At 50.9% G+C, this 19,389-nt stretch overlaps 1 protein-coding gene across 1 annotated transcript; it reads left to right on the top strand.

Moving 5' to 3' along the window:
* Positions 1 to 3,951: 3,951 nt before the first annotated feature.
* LOC135666201 (probable leucine-rich repeat receptor-like protein kinase At1g35710) lies at positions 3,952 to 5,990 on the top strand. The gene has a single exon (XM_065177772.1). It carries the CDS (start codon positions 3,952 to 3,954, stop codon positions 5,920 to 5,922), a length of 1,971 nt encoding a protein of 656 aa, XP_065033844.1. The 3' UTR covers positions 5,923 to 5,990.
* The last annotated feature ends 13,399 nt before the right edge of the window (positions 5,991 to 19,389 follow it).

Genomic DNA, 19,389 nt, shown 5'->3' with positions numbered 1-19,389 from the left:
GGCCAATGCCCCAGCTCCCAAGATTGAAGTTCTGCAATTTTCGGAGCTTAAAAGACACTGGAAAAAGATTCTTTTATTCATGAAGCATGGGATTACAAGGCCCAACTTTCGAAGCAGAAAGACGTACTGGGAGGAAGTTTTCTTTACAAAGCAAGGGGCTACAACCGCAACCAGACCCGAAGGTCACGAAAATTACAAAATACGGAAGCTGCTCGGCTGAGCTGACCTCCAGACCGCCCTAACCGTCAGATCCTCCCACGCCATCATCAAAGGGAACTTCCTCCGGCATGTCCACATCCAAATCCTCAGGATGCGAGACAAACGGATCCGCCTCCACTTCCAGCCCGGGATGGCTCGTCTGGAACCAGCCAAGGGCGATTCGGTACCCGTACTCGTAGGTAACCTGCCCCGACCGAGCCAGCCCGAGCTGGAAGCCCGGGGACTGTTTATAAGCCTCGATTACCTCCTCTTTCTCCGGCCGCCGCTCCCGCTCGGCCGCCAGGGCTTCTGAAGCCCCCTTCACGTCAGCTAGTGCGCCCTCCAGCCGCTGGGTCAGGACGGCTGCCTCGTCTCGGGCCAGACGAGTCTCTGACTGTGCTCCCTCCAGGAGTCCCCGGAGATTGCCTTTCTCCTCCTCGGCCGCCTTCGCCTCGGACCTTAAGCGAAGGACCTCGGCCTCCAGCGCCAACGCACGCTTGTCGGCCGCCCCTGCCTCGGCTCGGAGATGCATCGCCTCCTCCTCGAGCTCCGAGGAACGCTGCTCGGCCGCCGCAACCACCTCCGGAGCTGCCCCGGCCCGCACCTCCTCGAGCTGTTTGCGCAGCTCGGCGTTGCGGTCGCACAGAATTCCAAGGGCCCGACCCGCGTCGCGAACCCGGTCTGCCAGTGCCATCGCGTAGTGCTGGCCCTGCAAGAAGAAAGTCAGAACGACCCTCGGGAGCACCACAAGCAGGAAGCTGGTAGCGGAACACTTACCCACAACAGCGACTTCACCGACTTCCCGAACAGGACGTCGGACGGCAGAGTGTACATCTCGCGGGCCAGATCAGGGTGCAGCCCCCCTCGGACAAACGCGGCCGCGGTCTCCCCGTCGGCCCAGACCCGGGTCCCGCGGGTCAGCCCCGCCCACCAAGCTACCAACCGGTCAGAAGGTTGGCCCTCAGAAAGTTCGCCCATCAGGCGTGCATGATAGAAGTCGTTCGGCGGGCCCGCCGGAAGACGACACAAGTCCCGGATCGAGGGATCCCGAGGCGCCTTTCCTGCGACCACGTTGCTCGGGCCTGCCTCGCCTCGACCTCGCCCTCCTTGCCTATCGTGCGAGCCCGACTCCGCCGCCTCTGCGCTCTCCTGAGCCCTTGGGGGAGTCGGTTTCTTCGGAGCTATGACCTTTGCCTTCTTTCGAGGACGGGCATCCTCGAGATCCACCGGCGCCTCTCTAGTGTCAGCGCTCGGGCCGACCTGGCGCCGCGGAGATGCGGCCGACGAAATGCGTCCTCCACGCACCACGGCAAGTTTCACCATCCCTGCACAAACACAACGACCTCGGTTAGTATTCCAAAAAAGAAAAGCAAAATTGGAAGGCCCACCGCCACCTTCTCAAGGCATACCTCGAGGTACTGGGCTCAAGCCCGCCTCGACCAGCCACGCCTCGGTCATCTTTCGGATGACTCGAGAAGAAGGGAGGATCTCCTTCAATCTTCGAAGGGCTCGGAGCTCCCCCTCGTCCAAGGCCGGGGCAGTATTATCGACTGCGCGCGCCGCCCACCGGAGCCCGAAGCTCCAACTCCTCGGATGGCAAACGTAGAAGAAGCGCTCCTTCCACCCCTTGTTGCTGGAAGGAGCCCCACTGACACGGAAACCCGGTCGGGCGAACAAATAATAGCCCCCCGACCCTCTGGATAGACGGAAACAGGAGAGGAAAAGGGACCGGCTCGGGGCGATCTGGGCATAATAGCATTCCCCAAGGAACGCCACCAGATAGCGCCAAGAATTCGGCGCCATCTGGGAAGGGGAAATGCGCCACCACGAGACGCAGGCGGTAATGACGGGGTGGAACGGAAGGTGCAGCCCGGCCTCAAAGGCGTCTACTGTTAGGGCAAAGCCCTTGGGTATAGGGTCATACGCTCGCTGCCCCGGCTCAGGAGCAATGAGCGTGAACTCCGCCGGGATACCGTAACGGTCCCGGAGGAGGCCGAGCGACGACTCGCTCACGGTGGAGTCGAGGTCGTGCGGCCACATAAGCGATTCGAGGGCTTTGGTGGCCCTTTCCTCGGACGACGAGCGGGAGCTCGCCAACGCCACCCCCTCACCGGCGGCACCGGGAAGAGGAGGCGGAGAAGGAAGGGATGAAGGAGGGGAAGCCATCCTTACCGAGCTTTTGGGAAGGAAGGGCGGCTGAAGAAGTGCCGGACTAGGACACCCAAAGGAGGGATTGAAGCAAAAGCAGGTACCAAGAAGTGAAAGGGACCGACGGAGCGATACTTATAGCCTGTTTCCCGCCGAAACGACGACCTTTCCCCTCCTGAGCCACGCTGCGAAGACGCAAAGGTCGCATCGCCATAACTTCGGCCGGTGCGGCTCTTAAATGCGGTGCGGTATGAAGTACGGAGCCCCTAATCATATCAACCTCGAAAACCGACGACGCCCGAAAGGCACGGCCCTTTGGCCTTTCCCAGGCAAAAGGCGACCTGGCCGCCCGTGCCCGCACAACGGTCAAAACGACCTAACGCTAATCGAAAGTCAAGTATCGCTTCGGTCACGTTACGCCCGAACCCACCACCTCGGTCGCGGCCCACCCGCACCGAGCGCCTCGGTCAATCTACCCCGAGTCACACCTGCGCGGTCACCCCGCCTGCGTTGTGCTCCTCGGCTCTCCGGCTCTGCGCCACCCTGAGCCACACCTGCGCGGTCACCCCGCCTGTTGTGCTCCTCGGCTCTCCGGCTCTGCGCCACCCCGAGCCACACCTGCGCGGTCAACCTGCCTGTTGTGCTCCTCGGCTCTCCGGCTCTACGCCACCTCGAGCCACACCTGCGCGGTCACCCCGCCTGTTGTGCTCCTCGGCTCTCCGGCTCTGCGCCACCCCGAGCCACACCTGCGCGGTCACCCCGCCTGTTGTGCTCCTCGGCTCTCCGGCTCTGCGCCACCCCGAGCCACACCTGCGCGGTCACCCCGCCTGTTGTGCTCCTCGGCTCTCCGGCTCTGCGCCACCCCGAGTCACACCTGCGCGGTCACCCCGCCTGTTGTGCTCCTCGGCTCTCCGGCTCTGCGCCACCCCGAGTCACACCTGCGCGGTCACCCCGCCTGCGTTGTGCTCCTCGGCTCTCCGGCTCTGCACCGCCCCGAGTCACACCTGTGCGGTCACCCCGCCTGCGTTGTGTTCCTCGACCCTCAACTTCGCATCTCCCCAGTCATGCCTGCACGATCGCACCACCTGCATAGTGCCTCTCGACCCTCATCGACCCTAATGGCCCCTAGGCCGACCCCGCTCAGCCTCCCGACCAAGTTGCGTATCCCGGCTAAGCTCTGCTCGGGAAGTACTCGCGCGACCGATCCAACTACGGCACGCCTCTCAGACCCACCTGAACAGCACGTTGAAGCAGGGAACCATGCATCGAACTCCTTACGCGTAAAGCCGATGCATAGCTCCTTTCGGGTGGGGCATATGATAAGGGTAAAAAACTGACTTGACATAACTCCCGGATTTGACGTAATACACCCCCCCACGTCGGACGCCCAGTACGACGCGCTGCCCCAGAAATAGCATTAACGACGACACGACACGCACCCATACCCGCCGTACCCGAACGACCTCCTCGGCTGACCCATCACGGCCGGCCGAGGCAGTCAAAGGTGCCAGCTGACACCCCCCATACCCTGCGGCAGCTCGTCTCTCCACGCAACGCCCACGGCGGCGACAGACGCCGTCAGAGGTACGGTCATGCTCTGGCAGGATGGCCCATCAGGTAACATCAACCCCCCTTATAAATACCCCCCCCGGCTCCCAGCACAAGGGGGATCTCGAACCCAATACAATACTCCTTCCCACTAACTTGATCGTCGGAGGGGTCGGGCCGAGATACCGACCCGACCTATGTGCAGGTACCCGACCATCGTCAACCCGGTTCGTCAAGGCGGAGCTCTCAAGCAAGACCCTCTGCATCCGCCATCTCAAGCCCTACAAAGGGAGACACGACCGATCCCAGGCATTTGGGGCCCTGAACCAGCCGCGTCAACCCCAAAGTCGCGGCCAGAACGTTATTTACCGTAACACTGCCACTGGCCGCGTCGTCAACGTCTCCCGCCCTGGCCTCTCCCCCGGGCCCGACTTCATCTCCGACGCCTCCATTGCCGGGAGTCTCTCGCCTGCCCTCGGCGACCTCTTCTCCCTCCGGTTGCTCGATCTCAGCAACCTCAAGCAGCTCGCCGGCCCCGTTCCACCCGCCCTCGGCCGCCTCTCCCGCCTTGAACACCTCCTCCTCGACTCCAACCAACTCACCGGCTGCATCCCCTCCGCCTTCGCAAACCTCACCCGACTCCGGAAGCTCTCCCTCGGCAACAACCGCCTCTCCGGATCGCTTCCCCCTTCCATGTTCACCTCTCCATTTCTTTCCGTGGTCTCTCTTTCCAACAACAGGCTAACCGGCGGCATCCCGGCATCCATCGGGCGGGTACCTGCAATGGAGGCACTAGACCTCCATGGCAACCACCTCACCGGCTCCATCCCCATGGAGATCGGATTGCTGCGAAGGCTCACTGTTCTTGATCTTTCAGAGAACAAGATCTCCGGCGGCATCCCCAGCTCCATAGGCAAGCTCAAAAACCTGGTGGTTCTCTACTTGAACCAGAACCGCATCACGGGAAGCATTCCGCCTTCCATCGCCGGTATGGTCTCGCTGCAGTTCTGTAGGATGTCGGAGAACCAGCTCACCGGGAGCATCCCGGATTCGATCGGCGGCCTACCTAGCATCGAGAGACTGATACTGGAGAACAACAAGCTCACCGGTCAGCTGCCCGCCGCTATAGGACGCCTCGCCACGCTCACGGACATCTTCTTCTCCAACAACCGATTTACCGGCAGGATCCCTTCCAGCTTCGCCAACCTGGCCAATCTGCAGACGTTAGACCTGTCGCGGAACCGCCTCGGTGGTCCAATCCCCGCCGAGCTCTCCCGGCTGCGGAACCTCCAAGAGCTGGATCTCTCCTTCAACTCCCTGATGCACTTGGGCAGGCCGCCGAGCTGGCTCGGCCAGATGAACATATTCAAGCTTGTCCTGGCGGACACAGGGATCTCCGGTCCGCTGTCTGACTGGCTGTCGTCGGCGTCGTCCATCTCGATCCTCGACCTTTCCAGCAACGGACTGGTGGGGGATCTCCCGCCGTGGATCGGCAACATGACCGGGCTCTCGTTGCTCAACCTCTCCAACAACACTCTGCATTCGGGGATCCCGGAGGGGTTCAAGAACCTGACGCTGCTGATGGACCTGGACCTGCACTCCAACGAGCTGTACGGCCGGCTGCGGCCAGTGCTGGCGAAGGGGACGCAGGACCCCTTGGGGCACTACCGGACGCTGGATCTGTCACGCAACCGGTTCACCGGGGGGCTTGACGAGGGCGTGGGGGAGCTGGCCGCGATGGACACAGTAGAGAGGCTAGTGGTGTCGCACAACCCAGAGCTTGGCGGCGGGATACCGGCGTCCATGGCGAGGCTGGCGGCGCTGAAGGAGGTGAGGATGGCGGGGAACGGGCTCTCCGGGATCATACCTGAGGGCGTGCTGGACCTCGCGCGACTGACCGAGTTCGATGTGTCAGATAACAGGCTCAGCGGTCGGATACCGCGCCATCGGGCTCCCTTGACGGCGGAGGGCTTAAGAGGAAACACGGGGCTCTGCAGCGCGCCTCTCCCGCCATGCAAGCTGTGGTAACGAGCCAAAGTACACAGGAAGGAGTCTCAGATTTAATTTCCCGATGTCAAGGTGACGGAGAACAAAACAAAACTTTCTTGTTTGACAATTCATGGAAACGTAAGAACGGCTTGAACTTTTTTCTTTTTCGTTTTTTGGAGTCCAATTGTCTATTAAGGTGAGGAATCTTAATATATCAAACTATATAATATAATATAAGGCTACATACTTACATAATTTATAGAGATTGATGAATATATCTATATACTTGAGCTCCTCCAATCGAACAATATCCATGTGTTGTGTCAGTCGACGTAATAAAATCTGGTTCAAACCGTTTTCAGTTAGATTTGATTAAAATAAGATAGTTTGAATCGTAATCGATTCAAATTTATTTAATCGATTCGATTAATTCGATTCAATTAATCAGTTTATAATTAAAATAATTATATATATATATATAAAATAAATTAGTTTAATTCAATTGATCCGAACTGAAATCTTGGTTAGGTTCAATTTGAACAACCTCTACCATTTATGGCTTGCACAATATTTTTCTAATAATATATTTACAAATATGTGTACCAAATCTAAATCTATGATTATATAAGAGGACCTCGATAAAATGAATATTCTTTATGTTTTTATTTTCATCACAAGTAAATTTGATTAGGTTTAAGAGTGGCAGAAGTCATGAGATTGTTAAGAAGAACCGTTTAATAGTCAAAATCATATATCATGGTCTACATCGACTCAAAATATTTATTGATAGGGGTAAAAAATTGATTTGACATAACACCCCGGATTTGACGTAATGTACCCCCACGTCGGACACCCTGTGCGGCACACTGCCCCAGAACGTGCATTAACAACGACACGACGCGCACCCACACTCGCCATACCCAAACAACCTCCTCGGCTGACCCCTCATGGCCGGCCGAGGCAGGGGAAGGCGCTGACTGACACCCCCCATACCCTGCGGTAGCTCGGCCTTCCACGCAACGACCACGACGACAGACGCCATCAGGGGTACGACCCTGCCCCGACAGGATGGCACATCAGGTAACATCAAACCCACTTATAAATACCCTCTGGCTCCTAGCAGGTAAGGGGGACGATCTCATCCAAAAAACTCCTCTCCACCATCACTGACTTGATCGTCGGAGGGGTCGGGCCGAACCACCAACCCGACCTGTGTGCAGGTACTCGACCGCTGCCGAACCCACTTGACGCCGTGGAACTTTCCAGTCAGATCCCCTACATCAGTCACCACAGCACCCCCGGGGAAGCCGCGTCTGATCCCAGCCATTTGGAGCCCTGAACCAGCCGCGTCGACACAGAGGTCACGGCTAAAAAAGGTTACTTACCGTAACAGATTGGCGCTAGAAGGAGGGGCCGTCCAAATGTCAGGCGATCAGCGAATCCGCCTCGGCGGATCCTCAACTACCGAGCTCCCCGCCTTGGGGGAGCATCCCCCGCATAATGAAATCCACGACGACCGCCCCGCGGTGGTATCGGAGCGCTACTGGCGACTATTCAATGACCCAAGCTTATCACCCCCCGACGGCGCGCCTGCCGGCCCGTCGTCGGTATCACCCGAGGCTTTTCACGACCTCGCCCACCAAGTCCGAACCCTGACAAGCATGGTCCAGACCATCATCCCGATCGTCTCCCAACGGACCCCTCCGCACGCGACCCGGCCCTCGCCACAACGGGAGACCCCTATCCAGACTCACGTACCACTTCCTGAGCTCCCCATCTCACCTCAAAACCCCGCAGCTCGGCCCGGGAGCCGAGAAGCAGAAGACGCGGCAAGCTGACCCGAGCCCGAGGTTCCGACCGCCGACTCGACTAATGCCCTACGGGCTCAGCTACGCCTTGTCAGTCAAAGGCTTAACGAGGTACAACAGGAAGTCCGCAAGTCAAAGGGAGAGCTCGGGGCAGACGGACGCCAAGGATCTCCGTTCACCCCCGAGATACAAAACCAGGCGATCCCGCCGCACTTCCGCCTCCCCTCTCTGGATGCGTATGACGGCGCCACCGACCCGGCAGACCACGTGGCCGCTTTCCGCACCCAGATGGCGCTATTCGGCACTTCCGACGCCCTGATGTGCAGGGCATTCCCAACGACTCTGCGCGGGCCGGCCCGCACGTGGTACGGCGGCCTGACGCCTGGGACCATCGCCTCCTTCGACCAGCTCGCCAAGGATTTCGAGCTTAACTTCCTGGCGTACGCCCGACCTAAACCGTCCATGGCATTACTGTTGGGAAATCATGGGGGGCGACATCATATGCGCAGCGGAAGAACAAGAAAACAAAAATCCCCGATTCCCAAAAAGATGTTCGTCGTCGTGCGAAGATTGGTGCGCAAAAATCCGCAAAACACAAAACTGCGTATAGAGATTGTGTTACCTAGGGAGATCGTATATCCCTGTTTCCTTACAGATCCTTAGGAGAGGGTGAAAGAGGTCAAGCGTCCTCCTCTCTAGCGGTGATCCACACAGTAGGGTTACGACGACGCTCCTCAAAAACTCCAGGCCTGCTCTGAGGTGGAGAGGGAGAGGAGAATAGGAAGGGCAAGCAAAGACTCTAGCCTATGAGGCTGTGAATCCCTCCTATTTATAGAGATCCCGTGTCAAACCCTAATGGGTCCTTCCTTTGTGGGTATTGGATCTGCATCCAATAAGACAAGGGCTCCGTCGGATATCTCATATCCGAACCTCTACTCATCGCAATGCCTACCATATGTGTGTGACCCTCTAGGCCCAATATCGAGCTGGCCGTGAGTCATACCTGTCAGAACTCCTTCTGACTGAGTGAATTATTATCTTTATAATAATTCACTTGACTCATCGACTATGGACGTACTAGGCCACTACGCCGTAGTCCCCAGACGATACAGGGGAATCCAATCCATTGGACCTGTCTGTCCTCAGTTACCATGTACCTATAGTCCATCATCCATCTAATATCCCAGAGACCGTATATCGAGCATGGTGCTGTCAGACCCATACGGTTTTTACTCGAGTCTCGCTCTAATCGGATTCTCCCGGAGAACTCTTTCTCTCTCAACCCGAATGACCCTGGCCAGGGATTTGTCTGAGCAAGAACACATGGGATATTCCTCTCATGATGCCGAGAGTGGATGATCCTCTGTCGACACTCAATAGCCCTCGTAAGGTCGACTACCACTCCCAATGACCAGCTGTACTAGATCTGGGAACAGCCAAACCTATAAGTCTGGTATCAAAGAGTGGAGCACTCATACAGGACATCCTTGGTGTCTCAAGTCTAAGGACCAGATACACCACTAGGACTACGGAATCATTGTTTGACAATAAGGCATCATCAACCATCCAGCATTCCGTAAGCGGATCAATCAGTGAACTCATTCTCCAATGAGCACCTGTACTGTATCCCTAGTGTCCCTACACGAGCAGCTATGAGACCAGCTGCATCCATCATATGGACGGGTATACAGCACACCAGTCTATCCGGTTATCACGATGTCCCTCTCGAGTAACCTATGACCGGGATTATTTAGGATATGTGTTTAAAGGTGAATCGATCTCATTATCGTGATCTCATCACGATCCGATTCCCATTGCACAAATCCAAGGACATCACAATATATATGCATTTATGCAATAGTTATAAAGTGATATACGCCAAAATATAATAAGCAAAAAGATTATGTATCAAGTCACACGTGCCATCACTCACGTGATTGGCTTGCTGGGCACCTATGACTAGCAATCTCCCACTTGACCTAAAGCCAATCACCTATGTGTCTGATCCCCATCAGACCCCTGTGACGCTCAAAGACAATCTGAGACAACGGCTTTGTCAGTGGATCTGCAATGTTATCTTCGGATGGAACTTTTTCCACTGCTACATCTCCTCGGGTTACGATCTCTCTTATAAGCTGGAACCTCCTCAGAACACTTCTGATGAGACCCGGGTTCCCTTATTTGAGTAATCACCCCATAGTTGTCGCAATATAAGGAGATCGGCTCCTCGCTACCCGGCACGACTCCCAAATCTGTGATGAACTTCTTCAACCAGACTCCCTCCTTTGCTGCATCTGATGCAGCAATGTACTCCGCCTCTGTGGTCGAGTCAGCAGTGGTATCTTGCTTGGAACTCTTCCAGCACACTGCTCCTCCATTCAAGGTGTACACATACCCTGAATTCGACTTCCTATCATCGACATCAGACTAAAAACTTGAGTCAGTGTAGCCTTCAACCTTAAGGCTATTACCTCCATATACTAGTAAAAGATCCTTAGTCCTTCTCAAGTACCTAAGGATACACTTTACTGCTTTCCAGTGCTCCAAGCCTGGATCCGCCTGATACCTGCTCGTGACACTCAGAGCATGCGCTATATCAGGCCTAGTACATAGCATGGCATACATGATAGACCCTATTGCTGAGGCATAAGGTATCATATCCATGTTCGCCCTTTCTTCTGGAGTCTTTGGGGACATACTCGTAGAAAGCGATATCCCATGTCTCATCGGTATGAGACCTCTCTTGGAATTTTCCATGCCAAACCTTTTGACAATAGTTTCTATGTACCTGGACTGGGACAAGCCAAGCATCCTCTTGGATCTATCTCTATAGATTCTAATCCCCAAGATATAAGATGCTTCTCCTAAGTCCTTCATGGAGAAGTGTCTAGATAACTAAGCCTTTACTGTGGATAGCATTCCTATGTCATTCCCAATGATGAGGATGTCATCCACATATAACACCAAAAAGGTAATAGCGCTCCCACTTACCTTTCTGTATACACAAGGCTCATCTTCGTTCTTAACGAAGTCATAAGATCTGATTGCCTCATCAAATCTTATGTTCCAACTTCGGGAAGCTTGCTTTAGTCCATAAATGGATCTAAGCAACCTACACACCTTATCTGGGCAGTTCTTGGACACGAATCCCTCAGGTTGCATCATATACACCTCCTCCTCGAGGTTCCCGTTGAGGAATGCGGTTTTCACATCCATCTGTCAGATCTCATAATCATAGTGTGCTGCAATAGCCAATAGAATTCTGATGGATTTTAGCATTGCTACGGGTGAGAAAGTTTCGTCGTAGTCAACACCTTGCCTTTGACGATACCCCTTAGCCACTAGCCTTGCTTTATAGGTCTCTACCTTTCCATCTACTCCGATCTTTTTCTTAAAGATCCACTTGCAACCGATGGGTACAATACCTTCGGGTGCATCAACTAGGTTCAAAACCTTATTGGAGTACATAGAATCCATCTCAGAATTCATGGCTTCTTTCCACTTCCCGGAGTCTATACTCATAATAGCCTCCTCGTAGGTCTGAGGATCAATATCCTCTACATCCTCTGCTCTAATATGTCCCACATATCTCTCAGGAGGATGGGATACTCTATCAGACCTGCGTAAAGTTGATACTTGTGTATTAGGTACCTGAACAGACTCGAGCTGTAGAGTGGTGCTTGAGCTTGGTTCTCCAACCTCGCTCAATTCTATCATTCTCCCACTGACTCCGTCAAGAATGTGTTCCTTCTCAAGGAACACTGCTCTCTTAGCTACAAAGACCTTTTGGTCCTCGAGATGATAGAAGTAATACCCACAAGTTTCCTTGGGGTATCCCACAAATTTACATCGCTCTGTCCTTAATTCTAACTTATCGGGGTTGTGTCTTTTAACATGGGCAGGGCAGCCCCAAATCTTAACAACCTTAAGATCAGACTTCTTCCCTTTCCATATCTCATATGGTGTAGACACTACCGACTTAGTTGGAACTCTGTTCAGAAGGTAAGCTGCGGTTTCTAGGGCATATCCCCAGAATGAGATGGGTAGGTCAGCGAAACTCATCATGGACCGTACCATATCTAATAATGTACGATTTCTCCTTTCAGAGACACCATTGAGCTGAGGTGTATAAGGAGGTGTCCATTGGGATAATATCCCATGGTCCTTGAGGAAGTGAGTAAACTCTGTACTTAAGTACTCACCTCCTCGATCTGATCGAAGAGTTTTGATACTCTTTCCAGTCTGGTTCTCCACCTCATTCTTATACTCTCTGAATTTCTCAAAAGCCTCGGACTTGTACTTCATTAAGTACACATATCCATACCTTGAGAAATCATCAGTAAATGTAATGAAGTAGGAGTAACCTCCAATGGCATGAGTTGACATGGGTCCACATACATCACTATGTATGAGTTCCAACAACTCAGTGGCTCTCTCTCCAGTTCCACTAAATGGAGAGTTGGTCAGTTTTCCACGAATGCAAGGCTCACAAGTTGCATATGACACATAGTCGAATGGATCTAGATATCCATCATTTAGCAACTTTTGAATCCTTCTTTCATGGATGTGACCTAGCCTACAATGCCACAGGTATGCACTGTTCAACTCATCTCGTTTCCTTTTGGACACATTTACATTCATGATATGTGGAGTGGTGTCTAACATAAATAAACCATTATGCAATGTTCCTTTCGTGATGATCTTATCATCTAATAATATCGAACAACCATTGTTCTCAAAAACAAATTTATATCCACTAACTGTTAAACATGAAATGGAAATAATGTTTTTGATAATAGAAGGAACAAAATAACATGCATCTAATGCAATAAAAGCTCCACTAGGCAGATGTAGGGCGACCTCGCCAACAGCTAATACAGCAACTTTTGCTCCATTACCCATCTTGAGGTCCATCTCGCCTCTCTCTAGTCTCCTAGGCCTTGCCAGAACCTGCAATGAATTGCATATATGATAAGCACTACCGGTATCCAATACCCATGTGTTATCATAAGAGTCTGACAAATGGAGACTGATCATGAATGTACCTGAAGCTTCATCAAGCTTTTGTTTCGCCCTTTCTGCAATGTACTCTTTGCAGTTTCTCTTCCAATGCCCATCTTTACCACAGTGGAAGCACTGGCCTTTGTTCTTTGCTGGGTCTTTCTTAGCAACCTTTGCTTTACCTCGTTTGCCCTTGCCCTTTCCCTTCTTAAGGGACCTTTCTGCTTTCCTTTTCTTTCTGGTCTCACTAGTGTAGAGAACTGGCTTCTCTTTCTTAATAGTACTCTCTGCCTCCCTCAACATATTGAGGAGCTCTGGGAGAGTCACCTCAAGCTTGTTCATATTAAAATTCATTATGAACTGTGAAAAGGAATCTGGTAGGGACTGAAGCACAATGTCCACACACAAGTTATCCTCTAGGACCATTCCTAGACCTGTGAGTTTCTCTATCCACTCAATCATCTTTAGGACATGGTTCTGAACCGGTGTCCCCTCAGTCATCCTAGCGCGGAAAAGGCTCTTGGATATCTCATATCGTTGAGTCCTTCCCTGTTCCTCAAACAATTTGCGGACATGTAGGAGAATGGATCTGGCATCCATCTTTTCATGTTGTCTCTGTAACTCTGGAGTCATAGAGCCCAACATATAGCACTGAGCAAGAGTGGAGTCATCAATGTACTTCACGTAGCGAGCGATCTCATCCTCGCTTGCCCCTTCTTCGGGCGTAGGCATCATTGTATCAAGGACGTACACGATTTTCTCCGCTGTGAGAACAATTCTCAAGTTACGGAGCCAATCCGTATAATTTGGACCAGTGAGGCGGTTGACATCAAGTATGCCACGTAAGGGATTTGAAAACGACATTTTCTGAAAATAAAGATGTAGCAAAAATGAATAACATGCAGATTTTGCAAGAAATAAACTATCAAGATATGGACTTCTATCTTAATATGCTCCCACTATTTTACTAACGAGTCACGCGACACCCTCAGCACGTGAAACGGAAGTCTCCGGCAGACTTCTAGTGGGGATCAAGATCCAATCAGCGTCTTAGTGTAACCTCGAGGGACTTGACCAATCACACTAAGCCTAAAAGGTAGGCAACTCTTGCAGATCACAACTCCTTGTGATTCCCGTCCTGTTCGGCCTCCGAATCACCATGGCCTCGAGGGACTCGACCAACCATGATGCTCGGTTAAGTCAACACCTTCGTTACAAGATGAGTCTGATTTGATGATATACCCTCGAGGGACTCGACCAAGCATACCATGCCCTCAGGTCACCGGTGACATCTCTATGTCGTAAGCAAGATAGCGAATCGCGATATAGGTGAGTCTCGAGGGACTCGACCAACTCAACCTACACCGGGAATCGGTTCCTACTCATAACGATGGAAGGCCACGTGAGTCAATCTAATTGCCTCACGTTTACCGACTTAATATTATCGAGAGATGTTTTTATAATTTGGTCTCCTAATATGACATGTCACACATATACATATTTAATATATATCTACATCGCATGCAAATATATATACATATCTAGTATATGTATAAGCAATCACATCAGATGATCATGGACCACAACCTAATATGATTAGGCCCGAGCCAGTAGGCCTAATCACTCACATCAAGATCTATGTGTGCAACGGTGCATCTCCATGCCCTATGATCGTTCATCTCGTCCTCGTCGGTTCCGTCGACATCTTGATGCATCTCCATGCATCACGATCGTCCGTCTCGTGGGTCCCGCTATCGCATCCACGCTCCCGCTGCACCTCCTCATATGATTACAACTCAATCATAGGCACGCAGGCCCGACAATAAACGAGAAATATAATGGAGGTTCGCAGACCTCAATAATAATAATCACAAGTACACACATCACACGGTCCATGATCATCCGTCCACACATCATACATCTCATGTATAAATAATCATCATCATGTAGGACTATTAGATAATAATAAAAATAATAATCAACTAAACCTTTTAATTAATTAATATTTTTCTGAAATAAGGGACATGTAGGGAATTTCTCAATTCCTAAGGGTATTTTCATAATTTGGACAAAAGACAGAAACTGGAATTTCTCAAATTCTGAGGGGCAAAACTGTCTTTTGCCCAGAAAACCCTAATACCCTTTCCCCCTTTCGCTGCTGCCGCCGCCGCCACCCTGCCGGCGGCGGCCTGTGCGGCGGGGCGAGGGCATTGCCCTCGCCTGCAGGCGGCACGCCCGCTGGCGACGATGCCGCTGCGGGTGGGCGCCGCCGCCTCCGCAGGCGGTGCTGTACCGCCGGGCGGCCGCCCCTGTGGGGGGGTTTCGCCCGCGGGAGAAGCGGCGGCAGGCGCCGCTGCCCTGCGGCGCCTCTGCCCGTGGGCTGCCAGCCCCGCCAGCAGCAAGCCTGCTGCAAGCAGACCGCCGGTCGGCTGCTGCAGGCACAGCGCTTGCGCATGCGCCGACGCTGTGCTGCCTGGGTGCGGCTGTGGCTGCCGCTGCAGGTGGCTGCAGGTATGCAGATCGAGGGCAGCAACTATTGCTGCCCTTCCTCGCATTTACGTCAACGATTTTGACGTCAATATTCTTCCTAAACACAACACACGCAGTTCAAAAATCAATCATTCGCACGAACAACCTGGCTCTGATACCACTGTTGGGAAATAATGGGGTCGACATCATATGCGCAGCGGAAGAACAAGAAAACAAAAATCCCCGATTCCCAAAATGATGTTCGTCGTCGTGCGAAGATTGGTGCGCAAAAATCCGCAAAACACAAAACTGCGTATCGAGATTGTGTTACCAAGGGAGATCGTATATCCCTGTTTCCTTACAGATCCTTAGGAGAGGGTGAAGGAGGTCAAGCGTCCTCCTCTCTAGCGGTGATCCACACAGCAGGGTTGCGACGACGCTCCTCAAAAACTCCAGGCCTGCTCTGAGGTGGATGTTAGGATCGAGAGCACTAAGAGGGGGGGGGGTGAATTAGTGCAGCGGAAATCTTACAGCGATTAAAAACCAAAAGCTGCGTTCGTTCAATAAAAACTATTATGATGCAAAAGCTAATTTTCAGTTTGTATCTAAGTGAAGTTTGCGTCTAAGCGCAGATTGCGTCTAAGCGCAGTTTGCGTCTAAACACAGTTTGCGTCTAAGCGCAGTTTGCGTCTAAGCGCAGTTTGCGTCTAAACACAGTTTGCGTCTAAGCGCAGTTTTGCGTCTAAGCGCAGTTTACGTCTAAACTCAGATTTACGTCTAAACATAATTTTACGTCTAAACGCAGATTTACGTCTAAACGCAGTTTTACGTCTAAACGCAGATTTACGTCTAAACTCAGATTTACGTCTAAACTTTGAAACTCGTTTGTATACTCGCAGAAGACAGTATGCAGTTGAAATCAAGACGTAAACGTGAACTGAGAACTGATGATTGTGAGAGGAAAGCCGATTTACGTCTAAATGCAGTTTTACGTCTGAATGTTGAAACTCGTTCGTAAAATTGTAGAGGACAGTTTGCAGTTATCAATAGGATCAAAATGTAAGTGTAAACTGCAAAGAAACTCTTTCGTAAAAGCACGGAAGATAGTTCTGCAGAATCAAACGTAAACGTAAACTGTAATGTACGAAAATACGAATTTACGTCTGAATGCAGATTCGGAAGAACAACACTTAGAACTTGTTCGTGAAAGCACAGAGAGCAGTAGTATTGAAGGAGGTTTGCAGTAATGATAAAGTGCTCAAAGATAAATGCAAACCAGAGATTTAGAGTGGTTCGGTCAGCCTTGACCTACTCCACTTTTGGCTTCCTCCACCGACGAGGTTGCCGACGTCAACTAGCTGCCTTCCTTCAATGGGCGAAGGCCAAACTGCCCTTTTACAGTTTCTCTCCATTTGACAGGCTCAGGAGACAACCTTTACAGGCCTTTCTCTCCTCACTTTACAATTGAAAACTTGAAGAACAGAAGGAGAAGACTTAAAGGCTTTACAACACTTTTGAGCTCTTAGAATCACAGAAAAGATCAAGATTTCGGTGTAGGTCTGTATCTTTTCAGTGCTGAATGGGTGGGGTATTTATAGGCCCCAACCCAATTCAAATTTCGAGCTCAAAACGATCAAATCCCGGAATTCTGGGATCAGGCGGTTGCACCTCTTGATTGGAGAGGTGGCACCGCCTGGCAGAGCTCGAAGTCTGAGCTCAGGCGGTTGCACCTCTCGACTGGAGAGGTGGCACCGCTTGGCAGAGCTCGAAGACTGAGCTCGGACGGTTCCACCTTCTCTGTCAGGGGTGGTTGCACCTTCCTGCCAGAGCTCGAAGACCGAGCTCAGGCGGTGCATCTCCTGACCAGAGAAGTTTCTCTTCTCTGCCAGAGGTGATCGCACCTTTCTGCCAGAGGTGGTTGCACCTCTCTGCCAGAGGTGGTAGCACCACTCTGCCAGAGCTCGAAGACCGAGCTTAGGCTGTGCATCTCCTGGCCAGAGAGGTTGCAGCTCTCTGCTAGAGCTCGAAGACCGAGCTTGGTGGTTGCATCGCCTGCCAGAGCTCGGAACTTGAGCTCTAGCGGTGCTACCTCTCGACAGAGGAGGTTGCACCGCCCAGTCTCGCTTGGAGACTTACCCCTGGGCGGTTGCACCTCTTAGCTGGGGCGGTTGCACCGCCCAGTCTCGCTGGGAGACTTAGCCTGGGCGGTGGCACCTCCCTGCCTGGGCGGTTGCACCTCCCACAGCTACTTGGGTTCGAATGGGTTGAACCATTCGACCCACTTTGAGTTCTTCAGGGGCCCAATTGCCCCAGGATTAAGCTAATGGGATCACCTCCCATTTCTAACTTAATCACCGTGCTAACTACGATTAAATCTAAGACAATTTCTGCAGCTTTGCTTCGGTACGTCAATCGCTTCTTCCGGCGAGTTTCCGGCGAACTTCCGTCGATCATCCGATGAACCCTCGGTGATGCTTCTGCGGACTTCCGACAAACTCCTGGACTTTGCGACGATCCACTTGGCGAGTTCCGACGAGCTTCGCTTGGCAAGCTTCTGGACTTCTCGGATCTGTTCTCGCAGAACCTCCGACGACCGTCCGTACTTCCGTCGAACTCTCGAACTCCCAACGTGATCATGAACTTGACTCCGGCGCAACTCCTGCTGCTTGTCTATCTTTCATCGTAGTTAATCCTGCACACTTATCTCAACACATAGATTAGACAACAAATGACAATTGACTTCATCATCAAAATCCGAGATTCAACAATCTCCCCCTTTTTGATGATGACAATCAATTGATAATGGAGTTATCCTTAACTCCCCCTGTCTATATGCCATAGTTGAGATAAGTCAACCTTGAATTCAAGACTTAAGAATTCAAGTGACGTATTGATAAGTTAGATCAGTTAAACTTATCAATACTCCCATCATGATACCTATCATGATGTATCTCTTCAAGGATGATGTCACAGCTTGACATTCATCATCAAGTCTGTATGATAGTGTTTGTGACTATTCATCATGTAATTGAACATTATCATTTAAAGCTCGAAGGACTATTACATGATGCACACATATTATCATTCTAGCAAGTTTGCATTTACTTTACAAGATTGGATATCAACTCAAGACATAATGCAAACTATAGCACATGTTCATCTATCTCTTGGTGATGCAAGGATGGCATTGTGCAAACATTATTTATAGCATCACTTAAGTATCTGCAACATAGACATGATCATGATCATGGCAGTGTTTATCAATTCATCTATTTCTCCCCCTTTGTCATCAACAAAAAGCATTGTGATACAAGGAAAACCAATTTAGACGAAAGCTTATAGAGGGATTTTACATAGATTGCTTTGAAAACTTCTTTCCCTTTGTGTTATAATCCATTGTAAAGATTTTACAGGATGTAATACATACACATGAATCACTTCATCAAATATATTTTAGAAACTCAATTTTCATGAAGGTGTACAAGAAAATCTGTTTCATAAATAAGATGCATTCGGACAAGATTTTGTTGCAGATTTTCACATATAATCATAGAAAATGGCATTCATGTGATCTGATCATTCAATATAGTCCGAAAAATAATTCTAACAAGTTTATTTATTCGGACACATGAATGCACAAGATTTCAAAACCTTTAGTTTCAGAACACAATATTCTTAGTTCGGACATATCAAAGAAAAAACGATATGATTAAAGTTCGAGATAACCTTTACCACAAGGCACATGTCAAATGTTTACCATAATAGATGTTTACGACCAGCATGTCAGAAGTAACATAAGAAGTTTACAATAACAAGTGTTCATACAAGTTCATTCATGAGGTGGAAAATTAAAGTGCCTAAACAAGGAGTCGAATTGACTATGAATCTGCTGTAGCTCTGATAGAATTTGATCTTGTCGTTGTTCAATCCGTTCTTGTCTCTGTTCGAATCGGTCCATTCGAATCCCAATTTCTTCGACGGATGTATGAGTTTGCTCAACTGGATGTGTTTCCTCAAAGGGACAGATCGGAGGAGATTGGGTACTCCTTAATACTGGTGTTTCTAGTTCTGGTTCAGGTTGAGGAGGATCAGTTCTTCTAGGCATTCTTACCCAGTTACCGTTTCTATAGTGACATCTTAGTCGGTGAAGTAGATTTTTGTTTATTATGCTGTATCGATCTACTTTCATTACTTCTTCTTCCGGTGGAATTTGAATGTCATAAGCTCT

The sequence above is a fragment of the Musa acuminata genome, unplaced genomic scaffold (assembly GCF_036884655.1).
Source record: "Musa acuminata AAA Group cultivar baxijiao unplaced genomic scaffold, Cavendish_Baxijiao_AAA HiC_scaffold_1077, whole genome shotgun sequence".
Classification (NCBI taxonomy): Eukaryota; Viridiplantae; Streptophyta; class Magnoliopsida; order Zingiberales; family Musaceae; genus Musa; species Musa acuminata.
This window is presented reverse-complemented; position numbering and strand designations above follow the sequence as displayed.

Coding starts and splice junctions, on each gene's coding strand:
- LOC135666201 (XM_065177772.1), top strand. CDS start 3,952: ATGGCCCATCAGGTAACATCAACCCCCCTTATAAATACCCCCCCCGGC.